We start from the raw sequence: 12,744 nt of genomic DNA on the forward strand, positions 1-12,744 counted from the left end.
GACTGTAACATCTGTGTCCATAATATCACCAGGGTCCATAATATCGCCACCTTGAGAAACATGCAGTGTGCTTAAAGATATTTTTACTGCAACACTATTTCTCAAGGTGGTGATATTATGGACCCTGGTGATATTATGGACACAGATGTTATAATCTAACCTCTTTATTTATGCTCAAGTTGTCTGATATTGCTTGAAATGAACTTCTCCAGTAAATGTACATAAAACTATCTCACAAGTAGTCAATGTCTTTCCAAAAGGCAGAATACGTCAAACAATGTGCTTCTACTTCTCTGCCCTGCCAGAAATTTTGGTTTGATTAATACAGCCCTTTGGCACTTTAGATCCATTTGCTGGTAGGAAATAGATTGGGAAATTGGATGAGTGTGTGTGGTTAGATGGTATCCATGGATCATGGCTTCATTCCAGCACGGAGACTTGTGTGATGCAGGCCAGGAAATTGGGTTAGGGTATCACAAGGAGGATTGGGAGGGGGGCATGGCTGATGAAATCTCAAAGATAAGGTATACATAGTATTATTGGGCCACCCTCATTCAAGCGTGGCAACGTGGTCTAGACTTGTGGTAAGGAGCGTGTCGGCAGAACATACTGCGCCTACACGAAACCCCATTTTTCACAGTTTTAGTTGAATTTTTGGTCAACGTTGCATTGAATTTTGCCTGTTGCAGACGATATTTTTTCCGACGTAACATTTGGAAACTGCAGAAGGAGTGTTAACCTTATATGCACAAATACGATCTTATATGAGACGTTTTGCTGAAGTTCTGTGCACAACACATTACGGGTTTTTCGCAGGTGCTGCCGACATTCTGTGGTTAGGGTTGTTAACTCAGTCAGAATCTGAAGGTTCTGGGTTTGAATCCCTGGCAGGCCTCACTGTTGTGTCCTTGGGAAAGGCACTTCACACCTATCTCCTCACTTGAGTCAGGTAAAAACGAGTACCTAGCTTTGGTTGAGGATGCCTTCTCGGATATGACATTAAGCTGAAGAGTGTTTGAGGAGAGCCACACCTTGAGCATGTTAAATATAGCACCACACTTATCGAAAAGAGCACGGGCCCTTCATGGTTCAAACAGAGGCGGCGGCACGAAATTTTGACTGGGGGGGCGAGATTTTCCCCCATATACACTACCTTTAGTCCATATACACTATCTTTAGTATCTTTGTCTGCGGCGCGTCGCGCCACAGGCGCGGCGTTATCTAGGGGGGTCCGGGGGCATGCTCCCCCGGGAAAATTTTGAAATCTAGACCCTCTGAAACGTTATTTCCTGCATTTTGAGGGGCAAATTTTGCTAGGACTTAGCTCAGTTTTTTTACCCCTACCAAGGAACTGTACGATAGTTTACGGGGGGGGGGGGGAGGGCCGGTCGTCTGAGGGGGGAGGGCCTAGGAAAAAAATTTTGAGCCGGGGGAGGGCCTAGGAAAAAATATTTTAATTTGGGGGAGGGCTTAGGTAAAAAATTTTTCCAAGATCCCTTTAACTCTACAACGTTTTTATACACTTTCAAAACATGATTAACGTCTGTCCCATACATATCGTAGTGATTTGCCGGTCATTGGAATCGGCAGAATTTTACGTTCCAATAATATCCAGCCCTATTATTATAATGTATTCGCCCAAATCTCCCACAGTCCTCTTCAAAATCTTGCATTTTCCCCAGAATCGGCGAAACTGGACTACACAGCCAAATTACATGGATTAAAGTCGTGTCAATCGTGGCTATCGAAACGATACCGATCAAAAATGTAGGGAAGGCTTGTAGGAAGATTTTGAAAATTAATTTTCGCCGTTCAACGCACCCTTCCCAGTGGTGTGCGTGCGTCGGCAAAGGTCCCGCTGGTCCCGCCTCACAACTCGCTAAAACTTCTCGGCGTGGATGTCGGATGTCGACGGATTAATTTGGTATTTTTTTAAAACCAAGGACTATTTTAACATTTATATCTATGTCCCTCCAAACTTAATTGAAAACAACACGTAACCTGGCAATATTGTTTCCCTGTTTGTAATAAAATTGACGCGGAAGAGGACGTGTGGATGAAAGGTAGGCAGTGGACTCTGTGAATTTCTCACTTTTTCCCGAGAGCTTCCGAATAGCTCCGATTCGCGCTGACACGGATTCTTCCATATTTGGTGCGTTATTATGTCGCGTGACTCTTCCGCTAGAGACCAGTAGCGGACAAACACAGACAACAGCCGGCCGCGGCCCGAGGATTTCGCAAGAAAACAAGGGGCAGTGTCGTCTACCATCGCAGTGCCGCACGCTGTATTTCTTTACTAGTATTTGCGGCAGATTTTAGTGGAAAAATACAAAGGGTTTCAGCTAGATTTTGGGGGGGGGGGCGAGGCCCCCCCAACTTACTGTGCCGCCGCCACTGTTCAAACCTTATAGTCTGGTAAGGCCAATCCTTCCCCCACTGTGGTAAGTCTTCACAAGTAAATAAAATAAATAATTAAAGATGAAATTTTAAAACTAGATAAGGTCATATCTGAAGATCACAAGCATTTGATAGCCAAGAAATAAAATAAAAAAAGAAAAATCATAAAGTCACGAAATGTGCATGTTTTCTATCTGTTCTAAAAAAATGTTTTTAGAAGAATTCAAGCAATGAAAATGTTTTCAGGTTCAAGGTATTTTTCTCCCAAAGGCCATGTAGCATACCAGCATTGCTGAGTTCTTCATTCATTATTCATGTCAAAAGTTTTCCCGGGAGGTAGCCCATTAAGGTTGGAGGGAATAATCTATTTATGATCACTGATGGGTTTTGTCCAGCAAAGATGAGGCTAGGTCATATCAATATATGTTCATTAGACTTTTTTTTCAGCCAGGAATGCAGGATTTTAACGGCCATTACGTTGGCTTCGGAAAGTTCCATGGAGTATCAATATATGTGTACGCAGCATGCACCACTTTTCATTTCCCGGTTTGGAATGCTGAAATTGAAGTTGTTTCGGGACACCAAATTTTCTTAACTTTCTGGCACATTTTGCATTGAAATGTGTGTTTTCTGGGGTGGGTATGACAAATAAGATAAGACACTATAATAGTCGTAGTCTACATATACTGGTACATTTCTTCAATTATTACCGTTACTTAGAGTACAATAGGTATCACACATTTCTAGCAAAGTCTGCTTCTTTACATCCTATATAAAATGTACCCAGAAAGGGTTTATTTGAATCCACAATTAGCATTACATAGTTGTTATTCTATACAACACTACATGTATATGACGCATAGGAAAATAACATACAGAATATAGATCTGTATCTGTATAGCCAGTATAACCACCCCTCGGCATAACACACCAACTAGATACCCTGACAATTAACAATAAACAAGTCATTAAAGATAATTTGACATGATGGGGTCCATATATACCAAATACAATATGATTATTGAATAAGAACTTACATCTTGATTCCATTCTATATACACAGGGAAATTTTGGGGGCATTTTTTTCTCGAGCTGTTCTCTTGCCCTTGAAGCTACCATATGTAAATGATTATCCACAGGTGTCTCTACACGTGAAAATGTATTGCCATAAGTGCTGCTGCAATGCTTTGATATGTACCGCAGGGAAGAGCATGACAGATTATCCCGTGTCAAAGGTGTTAATAGCTCCCAGGTGAAAAGAACGCTTCCACACAGATCCTTCAAATATGAAAATCAATTCTCCTGAAGGTAAAGAGATGATGATGTTTTGCCAGGATTGATTTTTTTGGCGGAAAACAAGATTTTGAAGTAAGCCTCTTATTTGGTATAAATCTTTTTTCTGCTGTTAGGGCCAGGGGCACCGTACAGGTGTTTCGTGACCTATGCCCTCCAGAACACTTATGTTGACCTGTCCGTGAATAAATAGCTTTCAGGCCCGCTTTACACACGCAGGCTAAAACCTGACGGTACAAAACTGTCTAAAGTGTACATAATCTTTTTCCTGTGTGTAAATCGACCTATTTTGACATACATCAAGAATGTACATGTACTTTCAGATCATACACCAGCCCTGAAGGTAACGTAAGATCTGAAATTACGTCAAAGCAGGCCCATTTACACACAGTTTTTGTTTGCTCGCGTGCGTACTCACTTTTTTGCTAGTTCTTAGTCTTTCATTAATTTTACCTTGAAATATAATAGCTCCACTGGAGATCTTTGTGTGTTAGTTGCCCTGGGCACATTTGTGTGTTTCAGAATGTATCGATCACAGAAAGTGGCAGGTTTTGGAAAGCACCCCCTCAGGGCTAATCAATAATGGATCATTCCAGACAGTAAGATCAGTTCCCCCATGCCTCAAAGTGGTGCAGCCCGACTGGCTTTGATGCAGATAAATGATTTATGAAGAAAAATTGGATTTTGTGTGAAGTCCTTGATAACATCACAGGGCTCAAAATACTTTTTTCTGCATACATGTACCTGCATTGGTATGTGTAACAATTTGAAAATTATGTATACCCACAAATTTTTACCTGCATCACTCAAGAATTACCTGCATCACAGAATTTATGAATTATGATCCCAATAAATACTGTTCAGTAACCATTGCCAGGCGGTAACAGTCAATAGAGCAAATGAAAATCCACATGTGCTTCCACATATATATATTCAGTATATATATATATACATGTAAACCTAGTACATGTAGGTTAGGTGTTATCAACCAAGGATTGAGGTGTTCAAAAATTCATTCTTTATCATCTCAGAGTAGAACTCGCTGTCACCAAGTATACAGTAGGGGCATTATCATTAGATAGCTTTAAACAATGTTTAGAGTTAGATGTTCAAGGGTTAAGTGTAACAAGTGTAACAGTGTAATGTAGCCAGCTGCCGCCACGCCGCATGCCTGTGAAGCTGGTGTGTTACCCCAAAGGGCGGTTATACCGGCTATACAGATACAAATACAGGTGTAGGTAGACATCGGAAATATCTGCACAGTCCCAATTATACCTGCACTAAACTTGCATATGCAGGTGATATTTCAATCCCTGACTTTCCTAACTGCTCTGCATCCATTTGGAGACCTGCTTCCTCCTTCTGTCAATCACCAGATTTCATCCCTCTAGGTATGTGTGACCGGGTCAACTAACCATACAGCATAATGAATCCAATTATAGACACCAATAGAAACATCAATCAAGAGTTTGAATACCAATTGGTAGAGGGAAAAATTAGATTTTTTGTCTTCATTTTGCACTGACAACATTTTCAAAGACTATTGCAATACCGGGTATTTTCCATTCAGTTGTCCGTCTTACTTATGGCATTATGTCTTGTATAGTAAATGATGAAATAAAGACATAGTGATACATTCATCATATGATGGGGGAGGGGGGCATGCACGGGTTCAATGGGTGGTCCCATCTGTGGGAATAATAAGTCAGTCTGATATTGGCAGGTAGATATGGGTTTACCATCAGTGATTCACAGCACAGCCTGCATTCTAATCACCTTTCCTACGTATCCGATAAGTTCAAATCTGTTTTGTGGGATGTCACGCTAGTAGGAAGAATTTATTTTCACCCTGAAAGGAGCCCATATGTAGGTATTGGTAGCCACTTTGATTTGTTGGTTCTGTTGTTTTTTTAGAAGAAATATGAAGTGATAGGGTGAAGAAACGAATAAAAACAGGCCTAGGCATCCTATGATAGCTCTAAAAGTGATGATTCTATGTTCCCTAACATCAGAAGAGTATATTTTTTGTACATCTTTGCTCATTGAATACTGCCTAGTGCCTACCATATCACACTTAACTGTTTTCAGGAACTTTTGTATTTTCTTTGTCCTTGGTTTCATGCTGTCTTTAACACCAGGGGTAAATTTAGTGGCAAGTTTAGTAAATGTATTCTGTTCAGCACCAAGGACAGGGACATGAATTCAGCACCAGGGACAGTGCCGGATACTGATTTGGGTAATGGACATATGGAAAGAGAAACTGGGTAGATTCAACTTCCATAAGACCAGCGTGGCAGAAGCTGACTACATTACACCAAACAACCTATCCTTCAGCCTGGTGTCAAAACCTATTTTAGCTCGCACTGTATACATCACTCTAATATTGCTTGTTATGTGTACATGTGGCGCTATAGAATAAGTGTGCAACTTAAATGTAATGCCACATTGTCGTGTTTTCTGTCTTATCTTAAGAAAAGAAAGATATCCCTCAAGAAAATTGAATGTGAATTTGGAAATCATTCCTCTTGAGACAGCGTAAACATCCATTCCCACAACCATGCAAAAAGTAGATACGCTCAGTCAACCAGCATGGCTGGAGGGTTACCAAAGATGTTCTGGGCAGATAGGGAGCTCCATTACACTTATCTCGGGCTCCCAAATGCCAATCTTCAGAGCTTTATCAGAGCCTCATCCCAGGGTGGCGATTTTCCTTCATCCCTTGCTAAGCCCATAGATACCCATCTATTTCTTCAGGGCAGACTGTTGTGGGGTTGATGCGGCTATTTGCAGTAATTGTTAAGTCTTTGATTCCAACGGAAATTGGAACATGCCGTAGTAGTCTGCAGTACATGTAGTAATAATCTGGAGCTAGCCATAGGCATTCTGTCTGTTTTGTTAGGTCTCTTCTCCTGAGAGGGTAGCTTATAGGTTAATACATTAAATTATTACACAAAAATGGTAATGGAAAGTGTATTGTCCATCCTCTATCTTACCAGCACATCAGTAGAATGTACTGTGCCTGCACAAAACCCAGATTTTCACAATTTTCTCTGGATGTTTGGTCAACGTTGCACCAGAATTTTGCCCATTGCAGACGATATCTTTTCCAACACATTATTTGAAAACTATAGATGGGATGTCATCCTTCAATACGCAAATATGACCTTAAAACATTCTGCCAAAGTGCTATGCTCAATACATTTCAGGTTAACAAATACCTTTCTAACTTAACATGTCGTACGATTCTACAATATTTTTGAACATGGACAGAAGGAAATCGCACCAGTCTAGTCCAATGGTTCTGTTGCCTATCTTTGAAAATGACATATCTTTATTTACTTCATGTTCACCACAAAACAAGGCTCATGGGAGCCACTCAAATGTTTTGGGTTACTGTACAGACAGTGAGGACAGATGTTTGTTGACATTAGACTTGAACAATGGGAAACAATCACGTGGTAGCTTGTTCCATAGTGATGTTGTTCTAGGAAATAAGCTTCTCTCGTTGTTTTCTAGGATGTGGAGGAGCTGCATTTTACGTACTTCGGAGTGTTTGACGGACACGCGGGGACCGGAGCAGCCATCATGGCATCACGCACACTTCATTACCATATTAGGTGGGTGACCTTTGTTCAGAGTTGCACTAAAGGGTAATAACTACATGCACTATATTTATGACTGTACATTATCAGTTTTGACATACAATGTGGTTTAATACCTTTGCAGCATCTTTGTAGGTCTGTTGATGTAAAACATATTATATTATATACTTGTTTATTTGCTTATGTTTATTTGTTTATTTGAATTTAACACAAGTACAAGTATACAAATTACAAGTGGAAGGGAGGACAAAACAGGTGCATTGACACCTTTACAAGTTGTCCTCCCAAAAACCTATGTACATTGCAGCATCATACAAAATGATGAATAGATAATAAAACAATCTATTAACTTTCCAAATAATCTATTCTTCGACATGCCATATAATCAGAACAGAATTTCATGTCTCATGTTAGAATAAATATTTTACAGAATTAGACTAGACATCATCACTGGTGGAACTGAACATGTCTTCATCAAATTGTCACTTAATCTTGTTGTAACCGTATTTGGCTATCCCATGGGGCTAACACTTGTATTTAATGGGCTTTTGATATATGCAGCTAGTGCTGCTAGGATATCATCTGGTGTACTTGGGAAGCTAGAAAATTCGTTTAACCTTGTCGCGTAAGAGGGTCTGTGAGGCATAATTGGCCATTTTGTAGCCAATCACTTTAATTCAATGCAAAGCGTTGTCAGGGGATTCTTCATGAAGCATACTTGGTCAGTTTTATTCCATGTAGCACATTGTTTCATTAATGAATTTGGGATAACAATCTTGTCATGTGCTGTTGAAAGATTCTTCACATTGAGTAGTTTAACACAAGATTACCAAAAAAATCATAACGGGGTGTCCAAGATCCTGATCAAAGACCATTTTTTAAAGACATGCACCCTTTGATTTACAACTAAAAGATCATACCGAAGAAGTTGCTTCTAAAGTCTTAATTAAGCATTGCCAGCTGAATTTACTGTTGGCTCTCCAAAATGTACCATTTAGCATTGCCAGGATCCCCCCCAGGCCCTATTCAAAGTGGTACCAAGGAGGTTTAAAGAAGATATGATCTATTAGGTAACAGAGAACCTTTCCACAAAACATCAGATGTGTAGGTTTAAGTAGTAATGGCTAGAAGCACTAGTCGAAAGTTATCTGCTCAGTCCCAAAATAATCTGCTTGCTGCTTGTGACAAAACATGTGGTCTCTTTTACTGATGACTTACTTACTTGACTTATGTCGAGTCCTGGTGTCCCTGGCCTCGAGACAAAATGGCTGACCAACACTCCCTATCTTCCATCACTTGACCCAAGTAGTCCACCTCCAGGCCAGTGTCTCTCCTTAGGCAGTCTATGTAGGTTGCAGCCGGTCTGCCGGCCTTCCTCCTCCCATGCTTGGGAGTCCACAGTACCAGCTCGGCCACAATCTCCTCTCTGCTCCTATGACAGTGTCCTGCAAACCTAAGCCTTCTTGATCTAATTTTGCTAGAGAGTCTTGGTAGGTCGGCGTAATATTCTAACAAAAAATGTGGTTTGTTTTATTGTTATATATACTAACAAAAAATGTGGTGTGTTTTACCAGGGACAAAATGACAGACGTCAGCGAGCTTCTCCTGCCCGTCACGTATGAAGGGATGGAGCAGAACCACCCTGGAGCAGGCTCCAAAAATGGGTCCGGCTCCGGCAAACCTTCCAGTAGAGTCATCACTAAAGAACACCTCATCATAGGAGCGCTGGAGAGATCCTTCTGTGAAATGGTATGGGAATACTTAGTTTCTATGTGGCACAAACATTGCGAAACACTCTCACTCGCTCGCTCACTCACTCACTCACTCACACTCACTCACTCACTCACTCACTCACTCTCACTCACTCACTCACTCACTCACTCACTCACTCACTCACTCACTCTCACTCACTCACTCACTCACTCACTTACACCAAGCTCAGTTTAATGACATCTCTTTGCATATTTTTATACGCCAATTTTTGTCAGTCAAAGATGACTGATTGGGTAAAATTTTTGTCTGCCAGGAACGGCAAACTTTCGTCGAATGATGGAAAGACAGATACTGGCAATGGCTAGAAGTAGAATACTTAGCAGTACAACAGGATGGTGTATGGCCTTGTTAGTGTTACCTGTGTATTCCCTCGGCTCCAATGACTGTTTCCCATCTCTTCCTATCTTTCATTTCTACCATTTCTTCTGTAAAGCTTTGTGTCGTCCATCAATTGGTTAATGTAGTTTCTTGTTGGACGGCCTCAACTTCTGTTTCCATGTGTGGGTTCCCACAATAGTAGCTGATGTATTATTTTGTCCTTACTTCTGTATCATTGCTAAACAAATCTTGGTTTATATCTGGTCTTCAGATAAATAATTCTGATTTACACACCATGCATATGCTGGTACTGCATGTATACAGAAAGTGTGGAACAGAGCAGAAAGGAATGAGAAGGAGCTCAGAACATCAACAGAAATTCAGCTTGACTTCTGTGTATTTTATTGTACTTTACTCCATTCCCTTTGCTTGCTATATTGGACACCTACTGATTTAATATTTATTTTTGCTCCATTTCTCTCCTTTTGCTCCATTTTGCTCCCTTTTGCTCCAGTTGGAGAGTGTTCTGAACTGTGACAGGAGCTTTAGTCATGTAAAGAAACAGATCAACAGTATATAAATGTTCCACATTTATTCAGTATGCTACCATTCCAACACCTTCATAAATGTCCCCATTCCTTATGTCTCCAGGATAGCCAGATAGAAAGAGAAAGATTGACGTTCAGAATAACAGGCGGCTGCACGGCCCTGGTGGCTGTGTTTGTACTGGGGAAACTCTTCTTAGTCAACGCTGGAGACTCAAGGTGAGACTATAGCTTCCAAGGCATCATGATGTTACACCTGGTAAAAAGCAAGCATACAAAAACTTTTAGACCCTATTTACCTTGCAGTACAAAAACATGCTAGCGAACGAAAACTGCATAAATCAACTTTTTTCCTGTGTGTAAATGAGCCTGCTTCGACGTATGTGAAGAACATAGGTTCAAATCGTATGTTGCCTTGATATGAGGACTGGTGTACAACTATGTAGTTGACCTCGAGAACATAATAATTATGTTGAGATCATATATGTTCTCAACATTATATTATGTTCTTGAGGTACATCAAAGCAGGCTGATTTACACACAGGAAAATTTTGACGTATGCAGTTTTTGTAAGCTCCAAGTGTAATGCGATTCTAAAAGTTACAATTTATAGTAAGTATAAATTCTACTAAAGCTAGATAGAAGGAGCATGGAAGCCAAGAAAATACCCTTGTGTCTAGTATGTCCTTGCTTTGTTTATCTTAACTTAAGCTGTAGAGTTTAAACTTTGTTCCAACACAAGAAAAGAACACACCATAAATTTTCAGTCGATCTTGTCAACCTTCATCAGATGTATGATCCACTCTACAACTATGGATTCTACCAAGTTGAAGACAGATACTGGGGGTGAGCTTTCATTTGAATACATGTGTGTATTACCTTACCTTTGTTTATCTAAAACTTACAATATCCGTTGTGTCTTGTGTTCTCCAGAGCAGTTCTATGTAGGAATGGTGAGGCCATCCCAATGTCTAGAGACTTCACTCCAGAATCAGAGAGGCAAAGGCTACAGTACTTGGTAAGTGCCATGCTTTTTTTAACACGACTTGGTGTTAATAGCAAAACATCCGTCTAAGTTGAAGTGATAATCTTATTTTTACCTCCATGAAAAATGGAGGTATTGTTTTTGGCGTGTCTGTCTGTCTGTCTGTGTGTGTGTGTGTGTGTGTGTCTGTCTGTCTGTGTGTGTTTCCGCAACTTTGTGGTCAGCATAACTTCAGAATGCCTGTATGGATTGTGATGACATTTGGTATGTTAGTAAGTCTTAGGAAGACGAAGGTCAAGGTCAAATATGGGCCTCCTGGTGGATGACCTTGGTACTGCAGCAGAACTTTTGTTATCGTTTTTGTATCTTTTGTCCTGAACATGCTATGGTCTTGACTTTTTGGTGACAGATAGCTTTTCCTGTCAGAAATAAGTGGTGTGGGTTTGGTCCCCCTACCAGCTTGTTCTGGAACTGCAGGGGACTTTCCAGATAGGAACAACATATTTTCATCATTTTTGGTACGTAGGTAGCTGAGAGAGAGATGTACACGATTAAATGCAAATTATGCAAATGAGGACCTAATTTGCATAATTAATGAGGAAATTCTATAATTACATTATGGTCTCGGACCGGAGTTTTTTTCACGATTTTGGATCCGGCGGACACCCTCAGACCGAAGGGCTATAACTCCGCCAAAAAAAGTACGCCGGGAAATCTCATTACATCAGTCAACGAAGGTTTCCAGCTGGCTTCCGATACAATTTTGGTTATTGTCCGTCGACTCTATAATTTGGGTAGAAACTGTAGTTAAACGTAAATTTTGGATACAAAAAATGTAGTTTTTTGCAGTTTTTTCAACGGACCTGCTTGGAAAAAACGAATTTTCCCAGGCTAACGGTTTATATGCTGAAATAGCTTACTACTTTCTGTTTCTGAAAAACAGAAAAAAAATATAGGTTGTTGTGATAAGTTTTTCGCAAAATCCGGTGACGCGAACCCCTAGAAATTCCAAATAGAACGCAGCTATTTGGGTCATCAGGCGACAAACCACATCACCCTTGCTCGCGGACTAATACCAAAAACGCTTCGCTGGCCGTCCAACTTCACCGCGCCAAAAAACACTACAATCCCAAGGCTTTTTGATCAATTCAAAACCTAGTTGAAAATCTACAGCGATCGCCGAGCTATGGGGAGCCAAACCTAGCGTGACAACCTCGCAGATCCGGCGATTTACTGCGCACTATTTGGAACCCTGGTCAGAATTAAACTCCGACCCGGAACCTTATAGTACTTTCATACATGTAATATATGTAATCTATGACAGATAGACGTCAACAGATATCAATTATGCAAATGATGACCTAATTTGCATAATGTTTGCGAAAATTATATGATTTCTTAATGGTGAATGATGGCAATTCTGTACCTTGTGACATGTAGGTTACTTAAATGTTAACAACACTATGCATATATTATGTTAATATAGAGGCAATTTGCATAATTTATAAGGAAGTTTAAATGAGGATGTTTAAGTGAAATATTGCCATAGGATAGGACTTTGACACGCAAAATATTGTAAGTTGAGTTTAGAACACCATAAATTAAACTACATTATATCAATTGCCACCCTATTTCCATATTCAATGAAACAAAACATTTACATAAACTACATATTTCATGGAGGTATGAAATCTCGGAATTCTTGTTTCTCCATGCAACTGACTAATTTGCATCATCCTTGTCCTGACTTGTCCAACTAGTTTTCATGCAATGGTAATTTTATCCATGAGTGGGTGCTTTTGAGGGGATCGTATGGAGGATGCACTTTCTT

The 12,744-nt window shown here is 40.2% G+C and overlaps 1 protein-coding gene across 2 annotated transcripts in view; it reads left to right on the forward strand.

Annotated features, from left to right (window-relative positions):
- The window catches only part of LOC109477036 (protein phosphatase 1H-like), a 40,863-nt gene that overhangs the window by 9,741 nt on the left and 18,378 nt on the right, over positions 1–12,744 (forward strand). For both annotated transcript variants that reach the window (XM_019778059.1, XM_019778060.1), the window contains exons 3-6: positions 7,207–7,307; positions 8,867–9,041; positions 10,035–10,147; positions 10,862–10,946. In XM_019778059.1, coding sequence (XP_019633618.1) covers positions 7,207–7,307; positions 8,867–9,041; positions 10,035–10,147; positions 10,862–10,946 — 474 coding nt within the window. The remainder of the gene's footprint in view (positions 1–7,206; positions 7,308–8,866; positions 9,042–10,034; positions 10,148–10,861; positions 10,947–12,744) is intronic.

The sequence above is a fragment of the Branchiostoma belcheri genome, unplaced genomic scaffold, assembly GCF_001625305.1.
Source record: "Branchiostoma belcheri isolate BF01 breed outbred unplaced genomic scaffold, Haploidv18h27 scaffold4, whole genome shotgun sequence".
NCBI lineage: Eukaryota > Metazoa > Chordata > Leptocardii > Amphioxiformes > Branchiostomatidae > Branchiostoma > Branchiostoma belcheri.